Raw genomic sequence first — 17,605 nt, 5'->3', positions numbered from 1 at the left:
TTAAATATGCTTTATTTTTTCCATTTGATATTTTTTGCTTCTTTGTCAAAAATCAGGTGTTCAAAGGTGTGTGGATTTATTATCCAGGTCTTCTACTCGGTTCCATTGGTCCTTCTGTCTGTTCTTATGCCAATAGCAGGTTGTTTTCAGTACTGTAGCTCTGTAGTAGAGTTTGAAGGCAGGGATTGTGTTGCCTACAGAAGTTCTTTTGTTATACAGGATTGTTTTGGCTATCCTGGGCTTTTTGCTTTTCCATATGAAGTTGAGTACCATTCTTTAGAGGGCTGTGAAGAATTTTGCTGGGATTTTGATAGACATTGCATTGAATCTGATTTTGGTAAGATTGCCATTTTCCTATGTTAATTCTGCCTACCCAAGAGCATGGGAGATCTTTCCACTTTCTGGTGTCTTCTTCAATTTCTTTCTTCAAAGATTTAAAGTTCTCATCATACAAGTCTCTCACTTGTTTGGTTAGCATCACTCCAAGATATTTTATGCTATTTGTGGCTATTGTGAAGGGCGATGTTTCTCTGATTTCTTTCTCAGCCCATTTATCATCTATACAGGAGGCTAATGATATTTTTTAGTTAATCTTGTATTCTGCTACATTACTGAAACTGTTTATGAGTTGTAGAAGCTCTTTGGTAGAAGTTTTGGGGTTGCTTATGCAAACTATCACATCATATCATATCTGTATGGGCCACATTAATGTCAAAATGACCAAGTAACCACACCCTTTGTCAGTATGTGTAGTCCTGGTTGTTGTCAACAATTTTGAGAAACCTAAAACTCTCTGACCATCAGACAAGGAGGAAATAGGCTCACATATTGGGCCTGCACAAGAAATCAATGCTGTAGATGTAGAAATGGTTGATCACAAAATACACATTATTGAAAACTGAGGTCTAGGTCATATTTTAGAACTCAAATATCCAGTAAGTTTCTAGCCTTGATATTCAGGTGGTATTTATTTGTTCTGGATTCGTAATAATGTTTGAATTTCTAACACAGGGAGCTACATGGAACTTGGTGCATTAGCAGGCACTTAGACATGTGTGAATCATACAGTGCATGCTCCATTAATGTAGGAGAGCACCTATGCAATAATATTATTTCCAATAGTGAATATTATTGATCAGATTGCCTGTATGTCTGTAATAAGATCTGTCTAGGAATAACTATTTCTTACACTTCCTTCTCAAAACCTGCTTTGAATATGTTATGGAATCCAAGTCAGCTATTCAAATGGGAATTGGAGAATTGGTTTGATGAATAAGGCTTTTTAGCAAATTTGCCAAAGAGGGATCATCTCTGGGGCCTTCAGGTCCACTGAAACAGATGGAACCATGAGGGATACAGAGGGAAAAATAATTGTAAGCAAAATAATTAGCCATTTCTTGTCACCTGAACATAGGAACTCAGATGCAGAGCCTCAGGACAGAGAATACTTAAGAATCCTCCAGAGGTGAACAATGAACTGAAAAACATCACTGAGAGAAGTACAGGCACTGTTTAGTGGTAACTGCAGTGATAAAAAGAGACACCTGGATGTGTGCATGCATAACTGATACATGGGCTTCTGTCTGACTCTTCATGCTGCATTTTGCCCAGGATCCCAACTGGAGACATGGCAAAGATGCTCTCTTTGATCTTTGTCCTTTTGGTCCTGAATCTTTCCCTCATTTTCTGCAGTTTGACTGACCCCAAGTGCTTCATGAGAATAAAAAACAAGCACAACAAAATACTAGATATAGAGGAACATTGTTTCTTTTCTATTTATACAGAGGACGGGTATGTGAAGAAAAATGATTTCACTGAGAATCTAAACAAGAAGTAAGTACATCTTTGATTCATTAGTTGTAGTTAAGTATGGGAGATATTGTATTCTATGGGTACTGAGAAATAGACCTTAATTCTGTCTTCAATCTGTGTTGCTTTTCCTCTGCTATAGCACAACCCAAATTTATTTAATGTTTTACTTCTGGTTATTCACTAACTCTAATGGTTTATGGGAAAGCTTGTTGCTTGTCATTCTTTGACCAACATTTCCAGGTAGAAGCTGAATGAATGGCTCATACTTATACCATGCTCCTGGGAAGATTACCTTAAGATGACCTTTTCCACCTTATAGACTCATGTGTTATCCCTCAGAGGCATAGAACCAAATATAGCATAGTATCTGGTTGTAGCACATGCACCTGTTCCTACCTAGTGATTGAAGAAACCTCTCTGCAGTCTACTGGACAAGACACCAATCTATAAATACAGCAAAGTATCATTAGGAAATATTTTTTTGCAGTAGTGTTTGGTTCTACCTTGGTCTCTGGGTTATCTAGTCTCCAAGTCCTGAAAATGCAGACAGTGTAGGGCATGGACTCCCTCTCGTGGCCTGGGACTCCTTTTAACTATATATTGGTTGTCTACTCCCACAAATGCTGTGCTGCCATTGCCTGAGTGTATGTTCCAGGCAGGAATGAGGAGATGTGGAACGGTTTATCATTGGGTTAGGGTCTGGTATTATCTTGTAGTAGCCTCCATAGTGACTTCTTTCACCAAAGAGACTAGAATATAGAAGTAAAGAATCATTGAAGGGCCCATTTAAACTCTCCAAGTTCAGTGAGCTATGGATCTGTTGTTTTGGGCAATAGGGTGGCAGTCTGTTTTCAGAGAGCAAACTTCTGTCTTAGCAGCATCCTGGGTTGTTTGTTGATCCCCATAGGAACCCGTCAATCAAAATTTCAAGCAAAGGCAACACAATTCCACAACTGGTAACCTTTTCAGGCTACAAACAGGGCCATTGTACAATCCATATTCTCCCTTATAGGGATTGTTCAATAGGGTCACCCTCAAAGATATCAAGAAGTTTCCACTATACTATTTCCAAAGCAACCAAAAAGACTAATCAGTTCCAACTGTCAATCCCTGAACTCTCTCCTTCCATCCCTTTACCCTGACTTTAATCCTTCCCACTCCCATCACAAATCTGACCACACTCAACTCAAAGTATTTATTCTATTTTGCATTCCCAAAAAAGACCATGACTGCCTCTGTGTAAAGAGTATAACCACCTTGATAGCAGATGATACCGATTTATTTTGCAAATATGTAATGTATTAGAATTACAGTACATATGTATGAGAAGATTCAATGTTGATCAGTGCATCTATTCTGTTCCATGGACTGCATAAGGACTTTCATGGTGTTCAGAAAAAAAAACCAGGATGAATCTATAGGAAGCTTCAAAATTACAGAATCCCATTGATAGAAAAAAAGAACCCACCAACCCAAAGAAACAAATATAAAAAAATAGGATCTTTATATTCCTCCCCATGTCTCACATCATAACAAGGACTTGTGAATACCATCCTAGCAATGGGTCAAGAAAAGATAATTCATGTTTGGAACCTAATCTTTCATGATTACTGTGCCCTGATTTCAGGTTGACACCTGACAACATCAACTTGATTTTCTCGCTTTATTTTGCCATAGAAGAAATCAATAGGAACCCTCATATTTTACCCAATATTTCTCTGCTAGTTAACATTAAATGTAATGTGGTTGGTGATCACATAAAATCTATTTTATCTTCAAAAAGAAGTGAATACTTTCCTAACTACTACTGCTCAAAAGAGAAAAGATATTTAATTACACTTACAGGACCACGGTGGAGAACATCTGCCATTTTTGGGTTCCCCCTCTACCTTTCTAGAACTCCAGAGGTAAGCCTGGGTGGATTAATTTTAATGAGGTATTTTTCCCTTCAGGCTGCTCTTCTGGGTACAAATGGTGATGGAAGGACAGAGATTGGGTTTATGTCTTTTCTACTTCATAAAGCATAAATACTCAAACTCTGTGGGAAATAACTTTATAAGAAATGGGCATGGGAGAGAGCATAAGTGTGAAACATTTACCAAAACTTTTAATCTATAATAGTTTAGATATTCACAAGAAACTTGATATGATTTCAATAATTAAATGAAGAATTCATAATTTCTAACTCTCCCAGTATTTGCGTAGCACACATAGATCTTCGACTGAGTGTCATGCTTCCATCTTTTTCACACTGTTGCTTATGGTCTACGTCTTTCAGCTTTACTATGGGTATTTTCATCCTGACCTGAGTGTCCATGAACAATTTCCTCATCTCTACCAGATATCACCCAAGGACACATCTCTAGCACTGGCCATGATGTCCCTAGTGCTTCACTTCAGATGGAACTGGGTGGGAATGGTCATTTCAGACGAAGATCTTGGAAATCAGTTTCTTTCTGAATGGAGAGGAGTGATGAGAACAAACATTGTCTGTCTAGCATTTGTGGCTATTATCCCACTGACTAGATATTTATCCTTAGAAATGTTAAAAACGAATTATAACAAGGTCATGACATCATCAGCAAAAGTAGTGATTGTCTACGGTGACAAAGATACTTATATGGCATTCAACTTTTGGCTGTGGAAACCTCTAAAGATTCAGAGAATCTGGGTCAGTGTGTCACAATTTGATATGTTCATTGAAGGAGATTTCATGCTTAACTCCCCCGATGGGATTCTCATTTTCTCCCATCAGCATTCTGAGATGTCTGGTTTTAAACAATTTCTGCAGACAGTGCGTCCTTTAAACTATACTGATGAAGTTTCTCTTTTAAAACTATGGTGGACTTATTTTAAATGTTCTTTACAATCATCTAATTGTAACAAACTGAGGAACTGTCCAACAAGAACCCTGTTGAAATGGTTATTTAGGACACCGTTTGGAATGTCCATGAGTGATGCAGCTTATAACTTATACAACGCAGTGTATGCTGTGGCCCACACGCTCCATGAGACGCTTCTACAAGTAGACACGTGGCCAAAGAATGCTAGTAAGAAGCTGGAACTTGACTCCTGGAAGGTAATGTGTCTTATACAGAATGGCATGAATGTCACAGAGATGGTGTTCTTAAAAGGAACCACAAGGTCCAAATCTATGCAAATAGGGAATCTTTCTCCTGAGTGCGTGTGTGTCTTTCCCCTGGCACTGCATATGAGGCAGATCCTGTTAGTGTCACAAAATATCACACAGTTAACACTGGCACGCAAGTCAGCATTTTACAGACTTACTCGAGAAATTTTGTTCAGCGGTTTTAACCACAGTTGTTTACATATGAAAAGAAATATTTTCTCATGAAATTATTAAATGGCAATAAGTAAATGACTCTCCTTTGATGTGATCAAAAAGTTGCTTATCAGTGTAGTGAAATGATATAACATAAATATAAATATAAAATGGCTTTGCCATCATTTACCAACTAAGGATTTCAATTCCCTACATCATGATTAAATAACACTGTTAGTAGAAAGAACTTGAGAATGTGCAACTATATTTCAGGCATACAGTTCAGATGTGCTTGTTTTAAGGCATCAACTCTAGCATGAAATTTGTATTTTTAAAGCATGGGGAACTTTCCATATACATAGAATTTCTTCTTTTATTATTATTAGGTACTTTTAATAAAGTTATATTTTAGGAGAGGCTAATGAAAAATAGGGTCATTAAGATATTTTATTTTCCAGCCTATATGTTAGCATAGTTGAAACTAAAATGACAAATGTATTTTAGATATTCTCTTTTCTGAAGAACATACAATTTGAAAATCCTGCTGGAGACCTTGTGACCATGAACCAGAAACTAAAACTGGATACAGAATATGACATTTTCTACATCATGGATTTTCCACCAAATTTTGGACTTAAGATGAAAATAGGAAAGTTTTCCAGGAATTTTCCAAATTATCACCAGTTATATATGTCTGATGAAATGATAGAGTGGGCTACAGGTTTTAGACAGGTGAGTTGTTCCTAACTCTAAGGCTTTATGTGTACCAAAAATACTGAAAATCACATGGTCTCTTATGCCTCCTCATGGAATAAAACATTTTGTCATTTATTCATTTCCTGACACACTTTCCATTCCTAATATTCTCTCTGTGTGTCTCGGTCTCCCTCTCTCTTCTCTTTTTCTCTTATTTGACAAGATATAAATGACCAAACCTTCATATTTATTTTACAAAATAATAAATTTTGTTCTAATTTTTTATTGAAGATAGATTCTTTTCTCATACAATATGTACTGATTATAGTTTACCCTCCCTCTACTCGTCCCAATTTCTCCATCTCCTTCCTCCTCTCCAGTTCTACTTCCTTTGTGTCTCTCAGTAGAAAATACAGGATTCTTAGAAATAAAAACCAAACATAGTAAAATTAAATACAATAAAATGAAATAAAAACTATTATATTGAAATTGGTCATGTCAACCAACAGGAAGAAAAGAGTCCCATGAGTTAGAACAAGAATAGTGACCCACCTGTTCTTACAGTCAAAAGCCTCACAAAAACTCTAACATAATATTTTGATGTATATGCAGATTACCTGTTACAGACACAGTAAGGCCCTGTGTTTCTTGCTTCTGTCCTTGTGAGCTCATATGTGCCTTCCTTAGTGATTCAGAACCTCTTCTCCTGTTGTCCTCTATCTCCTCTGGCTGTGAGAAGTTTTCTACTTCTACTCCTGCATGATTCTTTGAACTCAAAGGGGTGGAATCTGGGAGAGACTTCTTATTTTGCCCCTCCACATAATACCTGGATATTTTTATATGTAATATTTTCTTTCACATATGTGCCCATGTCTTCTGTCATACTTAATGCCTTATATTCTCTCACTCATATCTTTTATTCTGTCAGTGAAGCTTTCCTCTGTAGTTCATGTCAAGTTCCTAAATTTTTCATTTCCAGAATGTCTTCACTTTAGGTTATCCTTTTGATTCTGTTTCTGTTTTCAGGTTTTGAAGAGTTTTGCTTATTCTTTAAAGTATTTGTTTGTGTTTTCCTGAGTTTCTTTTTTCTCATTTTTTTCCTCATTTTTTATTAAAAATTTCCATCTCCTCCCCTCCTCCTCTTCCTCCCCTCCCCTCCCTTTCACCCATACCCCCACTCCCTCCCTCTCCAGGCCAAAGAGCCACCAGGGTTCCCTTCACTGTGTTAAGTCCAAGGTCCTCCCAACTAACCCTAAGTCCAGGAAGATGAGCAACCAAACTGACAAGGCTCACAGTGAGCCTGTCCATGCTGTAGAGTCCAAGCCCATTGACATTGTCCTTGGTTTCTCAGTCCTCCTCCACCGTGGGATGTACTCACTCATAATTGGTTTCTAGCCATAAATAAAGGACATTGAGCCTATAAATCGTGATCCTAGAGAAGCTAAATAAGAAGGTGAATCCAAAGAAAAACATATAGTTATCCTCCTGGATATTGGAAGTAGACAAGATTGCTGGGCAAAAATTGGGAACTTGGGGGTGGGGTGGGATGGGGGGATGGGGAGAGCTTGGGGGAATGGGATGGTTGGGATATAGGAAGGGTGGGTGTGGGAACAGGGAATTATATATCTTTCCTGAGTTTCTTAAAGCAATTTATTAATTTCTTATTTAGAGATGTCTATCATATTCAAACAGGCTGTTTTAATCTCTTTTGACTGTGCTTCAGCCGCATTTGGATACTCGGGGCCAGCTGAAGTAAGAAAGCTGGGCTCTGATAAAGACATACTTTTTGGCTGATATTAATATTTTTTGATTGCTTGATTTTGACATCTGGATTTTGGATGATAAAACTTCTAAGTGCTAATTTTTGGATTTGTCTTTGCTTGCTGTGTATTTTGTTCCCTGGTTTCTGTTTTCTCTCTGGATTTTCAGAGAGTGATGTCTGTATGTTGCCAGTTGTCCTGACTTGTTCAGCCACTATGTTCACAGGAAAGTCCTGCTGGGGTGTTTGAGGCTGGGTCATTGGAATGAGTAGGGGACAGGAAGGTTGCAGAAGAAGGTCTTTGTGATCCACTGAGGGTAGGATCAGAGAAGAAAGCTGAAATGGAAACAAGAACAGGATTTCAGTTGCAGAGCTGGGAATGAGACTAAAAGGATTGCATCTTATGAGTAGCAGGAGAACTTATGATTGTCCTCAGCCTACTTATTGACCTGGAAGGGTGAAGATTGGATTAGCAGAGGATGCCTGCTAGAGTTATGGGCTGGGATTCTGAAATGAGCCGGGGAGGAAGAATAGGAGAGGATAGTTTTTGCCACCCAAAGGAGATGGGGGCCAAAATGAGGGAAGTCTGCAAAGGATGTTCTATTGCAGCCCTAGAGCCAAGAAATCAGGATTGTGGTTGGGGGAACAGGGAGACAGATGAAGATGAGAAGCCTACCTGGTCATCCTGAAAAGATGAAATCTGTTTCAGCATGGCATACCTGTATAGTTCAGGACTGGGATACAGGAATGAATGAGAAAATGGAAGTTAGAAAGCAATGGTCTGTGAGATCCATGGCAGGTGTGGGAAGGGGGAGTGAGGTTGCAACTGGTGATCCTAGTGCAGCGCTAGGAGAATCCTGTGGAACTGCTTCTGGGGGAAAAAGAGACATAATATACACGTCTGCAAAAGGATTTTTTTTCAGTTACTCCCCACTGTGAATCACTGCTGCTTTTCTCATATGTGTTAAACTCAGTTTGTAACCCTGATGGCTCTTTGGCTTAGAGAGGAAGGGAGTGGGGGTATGGGTGGAAGGGAGGGGAGGGAAGGGGTAGGAGGAGGGGAGGAGATGGAAATTTTTTATAAAAAAAAATAAAGAATTAAAAAAAGAAAAAATACTACTCGTATTTTTAACTATAATAAATAATTTTTAATCCAATGAAAAAAACTCAATTTGTAAAATGTATATGATTTACTACAGACCCCGCCCTCGATATGCAGCATGCCTTGCCGTCCAGGACTAAGAAAATCCCCTCAAGAGGGAAGGGCTATCTGCTGTTTTGATTGCAACCCGTGTCCTGAAGATGAAATTTCAAACATGACAAGTAAGAATATACTTTACCAAAATAATCAACAGATTGTTTACTTTCTGCCTCATTTATATAGTTCTCAAAGAGCCTTTCAGGGGAAAGGAAGAAGAAAAAACACTCATTACAAAGTTATAAAAATAATAACACTGCAATTTGGAAAACTATACTGCCTATATTAAGCTATACTGCTCATGAACTTTATTTTTCTCTCATCATTCCAGAAGCAGGGAAGTATTTTTCCTTAACCATTTCTTTTGAGTAATAAACATTACAATAGCATCTCATCTTCATCTTAGAATTCAGCATATTGCATTAAATTGTATCTACTTTTCACTTTTATTAAGGATATAGTTGCTACACATCTGCCTTACTTAGGGTTTCTATCGCTGTGAAAAGACACTATAACCATGGAAAATCTGATAAAGGAAAACCCATAATTGGGATGGCTTACAGTTCAGAGGTTTAGTCCATCATCATGCTAGGACATGATAGCATGCAGGCAGACATAGCGCTGGGTAGGACATAATATTCAAGAAGAAGCTGAGAATTCTCCATTTTTATCTGAAGGTAATAGGAATTATCATACTGAACTAGGTCAAAGGAGAGCTCAAAGCCCACTCCTCCGTGACACAATTCCACCAAGTCCACAACTACTCCAAAATCCCATACTTCTCACAAGTGCCACTTTTTATAAGATTATGGGGCCAATTGTATTCAAACTACCACAGCATCCATATTTTCCAATGCTAACCAATGTCTCTAACAAGAAATGAATGCTTGGTACTGTTGTATCATACTTTAGAAACATGTGTTTTTATCATGTGCTATGGTAGATCAATATAGTTATTGGTAAGATTCATTTTCATTATATCCTAGGACACACATGAGTTTGGATGCCAAAATTTTGATCTCTGAATTACATTTTTTTTATTGGAATGACTATAACATGTATTCATGGACAATATTCATTTAAGAGTTATACCAGAATGCAAATGGTTTCATAGGATTTGGACACAAGGATTGTGAAGATGAAGTACATAATTTAAATTACACAAAATGTTAAATATGCTTGGTTATAGAAACCAGTGAAATATTCAAGAATATAAACCACTTGCGTAGAATAAAGCATAAAAAAGAAATTAATAAAAATATATTGATTCCAATGATTCTGTAGCATATATATGAAGTTGAATTAAAATATAAGTTTAGTGAATTTTGTGTTGATTGAACACATGAATGCTAAACCAAATTTTATTAAATTTCCCCTTGTTCCTATATGTATTTCTAAAGGCTTCAAAATATAATATTTTAGCCGGGCGGTGGTGGCGCATGCCTTTAATCCCAGCACTCGGGAGGCAGAGGCAGACGGATCTCTGAGTTCGAGGCCAGCCTGGTCTACAAGAGCTAGTTCCAGGACAGGCTCTAGAAACTACAGGGAAACCCTGTCTTGAAAACAAAAACAAAAAAATATATTTTACAATACACTATAATTTTCAAATGGATAGAAAGAGTTGAAGTATTTTGATACTTCTATTCACTAGTTTAAGAAACACTGTTTCACAATCAGAGAGAATATAAAAATAGAAAGAGAATGTACACCCATCAATTTAGTGACTCAGTAATGGTAAGACACCATCACTTCCAGTGTGATCCATTGACTCAATGTAATTGAAGAAAAGTGAATATATTAGGCTGTACATTACATAGACACAGCTGGAAGGAAGGTCTCAGTCCCTACCCCTTATTATCTTTCAAAATTATGTCCTTGATATATGGAAAATATCTTGAGCATAATGCTTCTCAATGACATCTGCACTGCTAGGAATATTGTGTGGTTGAATCTCACAGAAATTAGCAAAACTTCAAATAATATGCCCTATAAAAATTCATGTATTGAAACATGAACCAAAGGTAATATGTTTGCCATGTAGAGAATTTAGATGGTAACTTGCTCATGCTATCTCTGCCTTGCTTGACATTATCAGTGCTTTTTTTTGCTTGCTTTTATGGCTGAAACTCTTGTTATCCAAATATCATCCGTTGGTGTGCTCTTCTCTGTGGAAGACAATCTCTCCCATTTTCAGTATTCCTTAGTTGTCTGTAGTCCTCTGCATAGGACTTTTGTCTGATGGTCTTTCTCCCACCCACTTTGTAATGTCTCTTGTTCTGGTCCTTGGTCAGGACCCAACTTGAGGTTCAGAGATATACCATAACATGCATGGAAACTGTCCATTCTAAGTTCTTGTTCTGCATAATATACAAAATTATGAATAGCAACAGTGTGATTCCATGATTGATCTTATCCAAAATATGCTGTTGCAGAAACATGAATATGATATAACAGCACTTCATTCTTTGGGAAAAATATCAAAGACTCTTGAGTCTGTAAGATAAATATGAACAAAGCCTTTCATAAAAATAATAATTATTTTAAATTCAGATTAAATCCTGTGGATAAATCACATTGAATTTTTCTTATACAGAAAGAGGTAATAACAGATGAGATATGATTTTCCAATGCATTAGTTTAGCATAACTAGTACATCATAGAGAAAAATGAAAATTGATAATAATGCCCTTCCTCTCCTAGATATGGATGAATGTGTGAAGTGTCCACATGATCAGTATGCCAACAAAGATCAAACTCACTGCCTCCAAAAAGTTGTGAGCTTTCTGGCTTATGAAGATCCCTTGGGAATGTCTCTGACCTGCTTGGCTCTATGCTTCTCTGCCCTTACAGCTTTTGTACTGTATGTCTTCTTGAAGCACCAGGACACGCCCATTGTCAAGGCAAATAACAGAGCTCTCAGCTACGTCCTACTCATCTCCCTCATCTTTTGCTTTCTCTGTCCCTTGCTCTACATTGGCCATCCAGATACACCCAGCTGTATAATGCAGCAGACCACATTTGCAATTGTCTTCACTGTGGCCACCTCTACTGTCTTGGCCAAGACGATTACTGTAGTATTGGCATTCAAGGTCACTGCTCCAGAAAGAAGGATGAGGTCACTGCTCATATCAGGGGCACCTAATTTCATCATCCCCATATGCACCGTGATTCAAATGATTCTCTGTGGAATCTGGTTAGGAACTTCTCCTCCGTTTGTTAATGCTGATGTCCATATGGAACATGGCCACATCATTATTGTTTGCAACAAAGGTTCAGTGATTTTCTTCTATTTTGTCCTGGGATACCTGGGTTCTCTCGCCCTAGCAAGTTTTACTGTAGCTTTCCTGGCTAGGAATCTACCGGACACATTCAATGAAGCAAAGTTCCTGACGTTCAGCATGCTGGTGTTCTGTAGTGTTTGGATCACCTTCCTAACTGTCTACCACAGCACCAAAGGCAAGGCTCTGGTGGCTGTGGAAGTGTTCTGTATCTTGGCCTCAAGTGCAGGACTATTTCTTTGCATTTTTGCCCCAAAATGCTACATTATTTTGTTAAGACCACAGATAAATTCTTTTCACAAGTTCAGAGTCACAAACGATAAAGCTGAATATATTCATTAAATTTATCTAACTTATTAAAAAACTGCAAACACATCCACAAGATGACAAAGTTGCCATCTACTTATTAAATATTGCAAACACATGAAGATTCTGTATGTAAAATGTAGAAATTAGCTGTGTAATAAAGTTTTAACACATGGTATCAGTTCTATGGACCAAACCTTCTGCCAGCCTTTTCTTATTGTCATATTTGAGGGACTGGGTGCTTTTCATTAAGTTTGTGCTAAAATGTTGGGACAATATTGGAATTTTTAAGTTCAGATAACCTAGATAATCTATTAAGTGATCTAAATAGGGAGATCCTTCTAGGAGCTTAGATTAGAGATAGAGGAGAGGCAAAAGTAATACTGATTAATTTATAAAACTGGGTGTTTTATTCACTTTCTTTTTGTTTCTTTTTGTTTTGCTTTTGTTTGTCAAGACAGGGTTTTTCTGTAGCTTTGGAGTCTGTCATGGAACTAGCTCTTGTAGACCAGGCAAGCTTTAAACTCACATAGGTCTGCCTGCTTTTCTGGGATTAAAGACGTGCGGCTCAACAGTCCAGCTTGTATCCATTTTTCTAAACATGGTTATGACTGGGACCACACTGTCATTTACGGCCCTCTAACTGTCAACCAGTATTTAAGTTTATAGTGACATTATTTATGACAATAAAGGGGTTTGACTGGAAGCGTGCCATAGTTATTATAATTAATACTTAATAATTTACGAAGAATTCATAAATATTTTGTAAATTCATGACATAAATGATATTGGGTCTTTAAAGTCAGAGTGGTTTCCTTTAAAAAAAAAAACCTTGTGACAGGAATAAAATATTAGGAAAATTCCAGATATGGTGATATCCCATTGGAAACAACACTTTTGGGAGGACATATTGGACAATGTATGTCACTAGTAGGCATCCCAAGGAGGACCTGTGTCTAGTTCCGGAACTTTACAAAGTAGAGGGAATAATGTGAAGAATGTGATAGGGATTTGGAGTCTCAAATGTTTTCATTTGGTCCGGAATTTTATTGTCTGACAAAACTTTCTCTGAGAATATGGAACACATACATACACACACACAAGACAGTGAACCCACAACAGATAAAAAATACAGACAGCATGAAAGTGAAATTTTATGACAATAAAAGTGCAATAAGTTTCTGGAGTTAGTTACAGGGATGTGGGTGAAGAGTTACTTACAGAGAAAGAAATAACACAATCCACCCAATATAGGAGACAGCGCACAGAACAGGGAACCTGGAGTACACTTCCAGCCTGCAAGCAGAGCAAACGGCTGGAGAGGGAGTATTTAGTCCAGATGATGTTTGTCTTAATCTCTTGCAGGCAGCTTTCCTGGTTTCTACTTCAAGGCAGGTGGTCTGGTTCCAGAGTTTACTTTTCAAAATTTACCCTCTGGAAGCCCTCTTTGCAGATCTGCTTCTCTTTGTCTGAGGCCAACACTAAGCTGTTATTGTCAGCTGGGGTGGGGAGTGGACTAGTGAATCTGATCAGTTTCTAGGATCTACTGAAGCTATTTTGAGCTGTTTACCTTTCTTCTTGAGGAGATTTCCACAGGTTAGGAATTTTTAATCTCAGGGAAACCATTAGACAACACCCTGCTGCTTCCTCTGGCTCTTGCATTTTAACACTCTTTGTTCTGCAATGATCCCTAAGCCTTGGAGGAGTATCTACAGATTCACACCAAGGTCTATGTAGTAGGCCACCAAGTCACAGTAACAGATACTTGTTCTCAGAAGCTTCACCTTTGGTTATGATTTAAAGTTGACAACCACTGTAAATAAGGAGTGTAAGCCACATGTTTGGAAGGCAGTTTGACAGGCACATCTCATACATCTAGAAAACTATAGAAATTCTTTCCTCAGTCACAGGATTTTTTTCTCTTAAAAGCCCTCTAGTGCAGAGAAACTTAAATCTAATTGGAAGACTGTTGGTCTTCCCCATGGTAACCAGGCCATTATTGCAAAGGCAAGGTTATCCTGCCTGGAATGTTGGTGTGATAGCATGCAGGGTCTAGAGCCAAGCAAGAATTTTTATGACAATTCTCCATCAGAAGTCTTCATTCTCTTGCTCTCAAGAATAAAATATCTTTCCAGTTTGGTGGGAGTTTGAAGTAGTCCAGCCTAATTTTTCCACATCCTGATGTCAAAATGTGTACATACAATATCTTTACCCACAGGGTCTCACCATTTAGCCCGGACACACAATAAACAGCATTAGCAGTATTTTTGATGATTTGTGGGACCCTATGCAGAATCATATAAAAACATACAGGAAGGTAGCACATCCCTAGCATTGAAGGTTTCATTCAGTAACCTAATGGCATCTGGAGTATCTTTTTTTTCCTTTTTTTAAATTTTGATTTTTATTGAGCACTACATTTTTCTCTACTCCCCTCCTTGTCTCTCCCCTCCCCTTTTATCCTCTCCCAAGGTCAGCATGCTCCCAATTTACTCAGGAGATCTTGTCTTTTGCACTTCCCATGTAGATTAGATCTATGTAAGTTTCTCTTAGTGTCCACATTGTTGTCTAGGTTCTCTGGGATTGTGATTTTTAGACTCGTTTTCTTTGCTTTATGTTTAAAAAAACACTTATGAGTGAGTACATGTGATCATTGTCTTTCTGGGTCTGGATTACCCTACTCAAAATGATGTTTTCTAGCTCCATCCATTTTCCTGCAAAATTCAAGATGTCGTTATTTTTTCTGCTGTGTAGTACTCCATTGTATAAATGTACCATGTTTTCCTTATCCATTTTTTGGTCGAGGGACATTTAGGTTGTTCTGGCTATACAAACCTTATTCCTAAAGGATGATTGATAACCAGGATCCATTAGACTCACGACTAAGATAATAAATACTACTAGAAATTACTCTTATCTTACTTCTTTTTTTCCTTTTTTTTTTTCTTTCCTCATTTGTTTTATTAAAGATTTCCATCTCCTTCCCTCCTCCTCCCCCTTCCCTCCCCTCCCTTCCACCCATACTCCCTCTCCACCCCTCTCCAAGACAAAGAGCCATCAGGGTTCCCTTCACTATGTTAAGTCCAAGGTCCTCCCAGCTCCCCCTAAGTCCAGGAAGGTGAGCAACCAAACTGACAAGGCTCACAGTGAGCCCGTCCATGCTGTAGAGTTCATGTTCATTGCCATTGTCCTTGGTTTCTCAGTCCTACTCCACCGTCAGCCACATTCAGAGAGTCCGGTTTGGTCCCCTGTTCCATCAGTCCCATTCCAACTGGACTTGGTGGTCTCCCGTTAGATCTGTCCCACCGTCTCAATGGGTAAACGCACTCCTCACAGTACTGACTTCCTTGCTCATGATCTCCCTCCTTTTGCTCCTCATCGGGACCTTGGGAGCTCAGTCCGGTGCTCCTATGTGGGGCTCTGTCATTTTCTCCATCCAATGCCAGGTGAAGGTTCTATGGTGATATGCAAGATATTCATGAGTATGACAATAGGATCTGGACATTTCTGGCACCCTCTCCTCAGCTGCCCAAGGACCTAGCTGGGGGCGTCTTCCTGGACACCTGGGAACCCCTCTAGAGTCAAGTCTCTGCCAACCCTAGAATGGCTCCCTTAAGTAAGATATATAATTCCTTGTTCCCATATCCACCCTTCCTATATCCCAACCATCCTATTCCCCCAAGCTCTTCCCATCCTCCACTTCACACTTTTCTCTCCCCATCCCCCTCCCCCCATACCACCCCACCCGCATGTTCCCATTTTTTGTCTGGCAATCTTGTCTACTTCCAGTATCCAGGAGGATAACTATATGTTTTTCTTTGGGTTCACCTTCTTATATAGCTTCTCTAGGATTTTTTTACGAATTATAGGCTCGATGTCTTTTATTTATGGCTAGAACCCAATTATGAGTGAGTACATCCCATGTTCATCTTTTTGGGCCTGGGTTACCTCACTCAGGATGGTGTTTTCTATTTCCCTCCATTTGCATGCAAAATTCAAGATGTCATTGTTTATTACCGCCGAGTAGTACTCTAATATGTATATATTCCACACTTCCTTCATCCGTTCTTCCACTGAAGGGCATCTAGGTTGTTTCCAGGTTCTGGCTATTACAAATAATGCTGCTATAAACATAGTTAAACAGATGCTTTTGTAATATGATTGGGCATCTCTTGGGTAAATTCCCAAGAGTGGGATTGCTGGGTCCTGGAGTAAGTTGATCCCAAATTTCCTGAGAAACCTCCACACTGCTTTCCAAAGCGGTTGCACAAGTTTGCATTCCCACCAGCAATGGATGAGTGTACCCCTTACTCTACATCCTCTCCAGCAAAGGCTATCATTGGTGTTTTTGATTTTAGCCATTCTGACAGGTGTAAGATGGTATCTCAACGTTGTTTTGATTTGCATTTCCCTGATTGCTAAGGAGGTTGAGCATACCCTTAAATGTCTTTTGGCCATTCAAACTTCTTCTATTGAGAATTCTCTGTTCAGTTCGGTGCCCCATTTTTTAATTGGGTTCATTAGCATTTTAAAGTCTAGTCTCTTGAGTTCCTTATATATTTTGGAGATCAGACCTTTGTCTGTTGCGGGGTTGGTGGAAGAACAAGAAACCCAGGATAGCCAAAACAATCTTATACAATAAAGGGACTTCTGGAGGCATTACCATCCCTGACTTCAAACTCTATTACAGAGCTACAGTATTGAAAACAGCTTGGTATTGGCATAAAAATAGAGAAGTCGACCAATGGAATCGAATAGAAGACCCAGATCTTAACCCACAAACCTATGAACACCTGATTTTTGATAAAGGAGCTAAAAGCACACAATGGAAGAAAGAAAGCATCTTCAACAAATGGTGCTGGCATAACTGGATATCAACCTGTAGAAGAATGAAAGTAGATCCATGTCTATCACCATGCACAAAACTCAAGTCCAAATGGATTAAAGACCTCAATATCAATCTGAACACACTGAACCTGTTAGAGGAGAAAGTGGGAAGTACTCTACAACATTTGGGCACAGGAGACCGCTTCCTACATATAGCCCCAGCAGCACAGACATTAAGGGCAACATTGAATAAATGGGACCTCCTGAAGCTGAGCAGCTTCTGTAAAGCAAAGGACACTGTCACTAAGACAAAAAGGCAGCCTACTGACTGGGAAAAGATCTTTTTTTCCTTTTTATTAAAAATTTATACCTCCTCCCCTCCTCCCAGTTCAGTCTACATTCCCCCATGCCCCTTCCCCTCCCTCTCCAGTCGAAAGAGCAGTCAG

General features: G+C 38.7%; 1 protein-coding gene across 1 annotated transcript; it reads left to right on the top strand.

Moving 5' to 3' along the window:
• The first annotated feature begins 1,627 nt into the window (after positions 1 to 1,627).
• LOC119802508 (vomeronasal type-2 receptor 116-like) lies at positions 1,628 to 12,368 on the top strand. Its single transcript, XM_038313437.1, has 6 exons — positions 1,628 to 1,833; positions 3,440 to 3,719; positions 4,091 to 4,891; positions 5,600 to 5,827; positions 8,750 to 8,873; positions 11,449 to 12,368. Exons 1-6 carry the CDS (start codon positions 1,628 to 1,630, stop codon positions 12,366 to 12,368), a joined length of 2,559 nt encoding a protein of 852 aa, XP_038169365.1.
• Positions 12,369 to 17,605: the final 5,237 nt, after the last annotated feature.

The sequence above is a fragment of the Arvicola amphibius genome, chromosome 12, assembly GCF_903992535.2.
Source record: "Arvicola amphibius chromosome 12, mArvAmp1.2, whole genome shotgun sequence".
Taxonomy (NCBI): domain Eukaryota; kingdom Metazoa; phylum Chordata; class Mammalia; order Rodentia; family Cricetidae; genus Arvicola; species Arvicola amphibius.
Note: the sequence above shows the minus strand (reverse complement) of the source record. Positions and strands in the feature narration are given on the sequence as shown.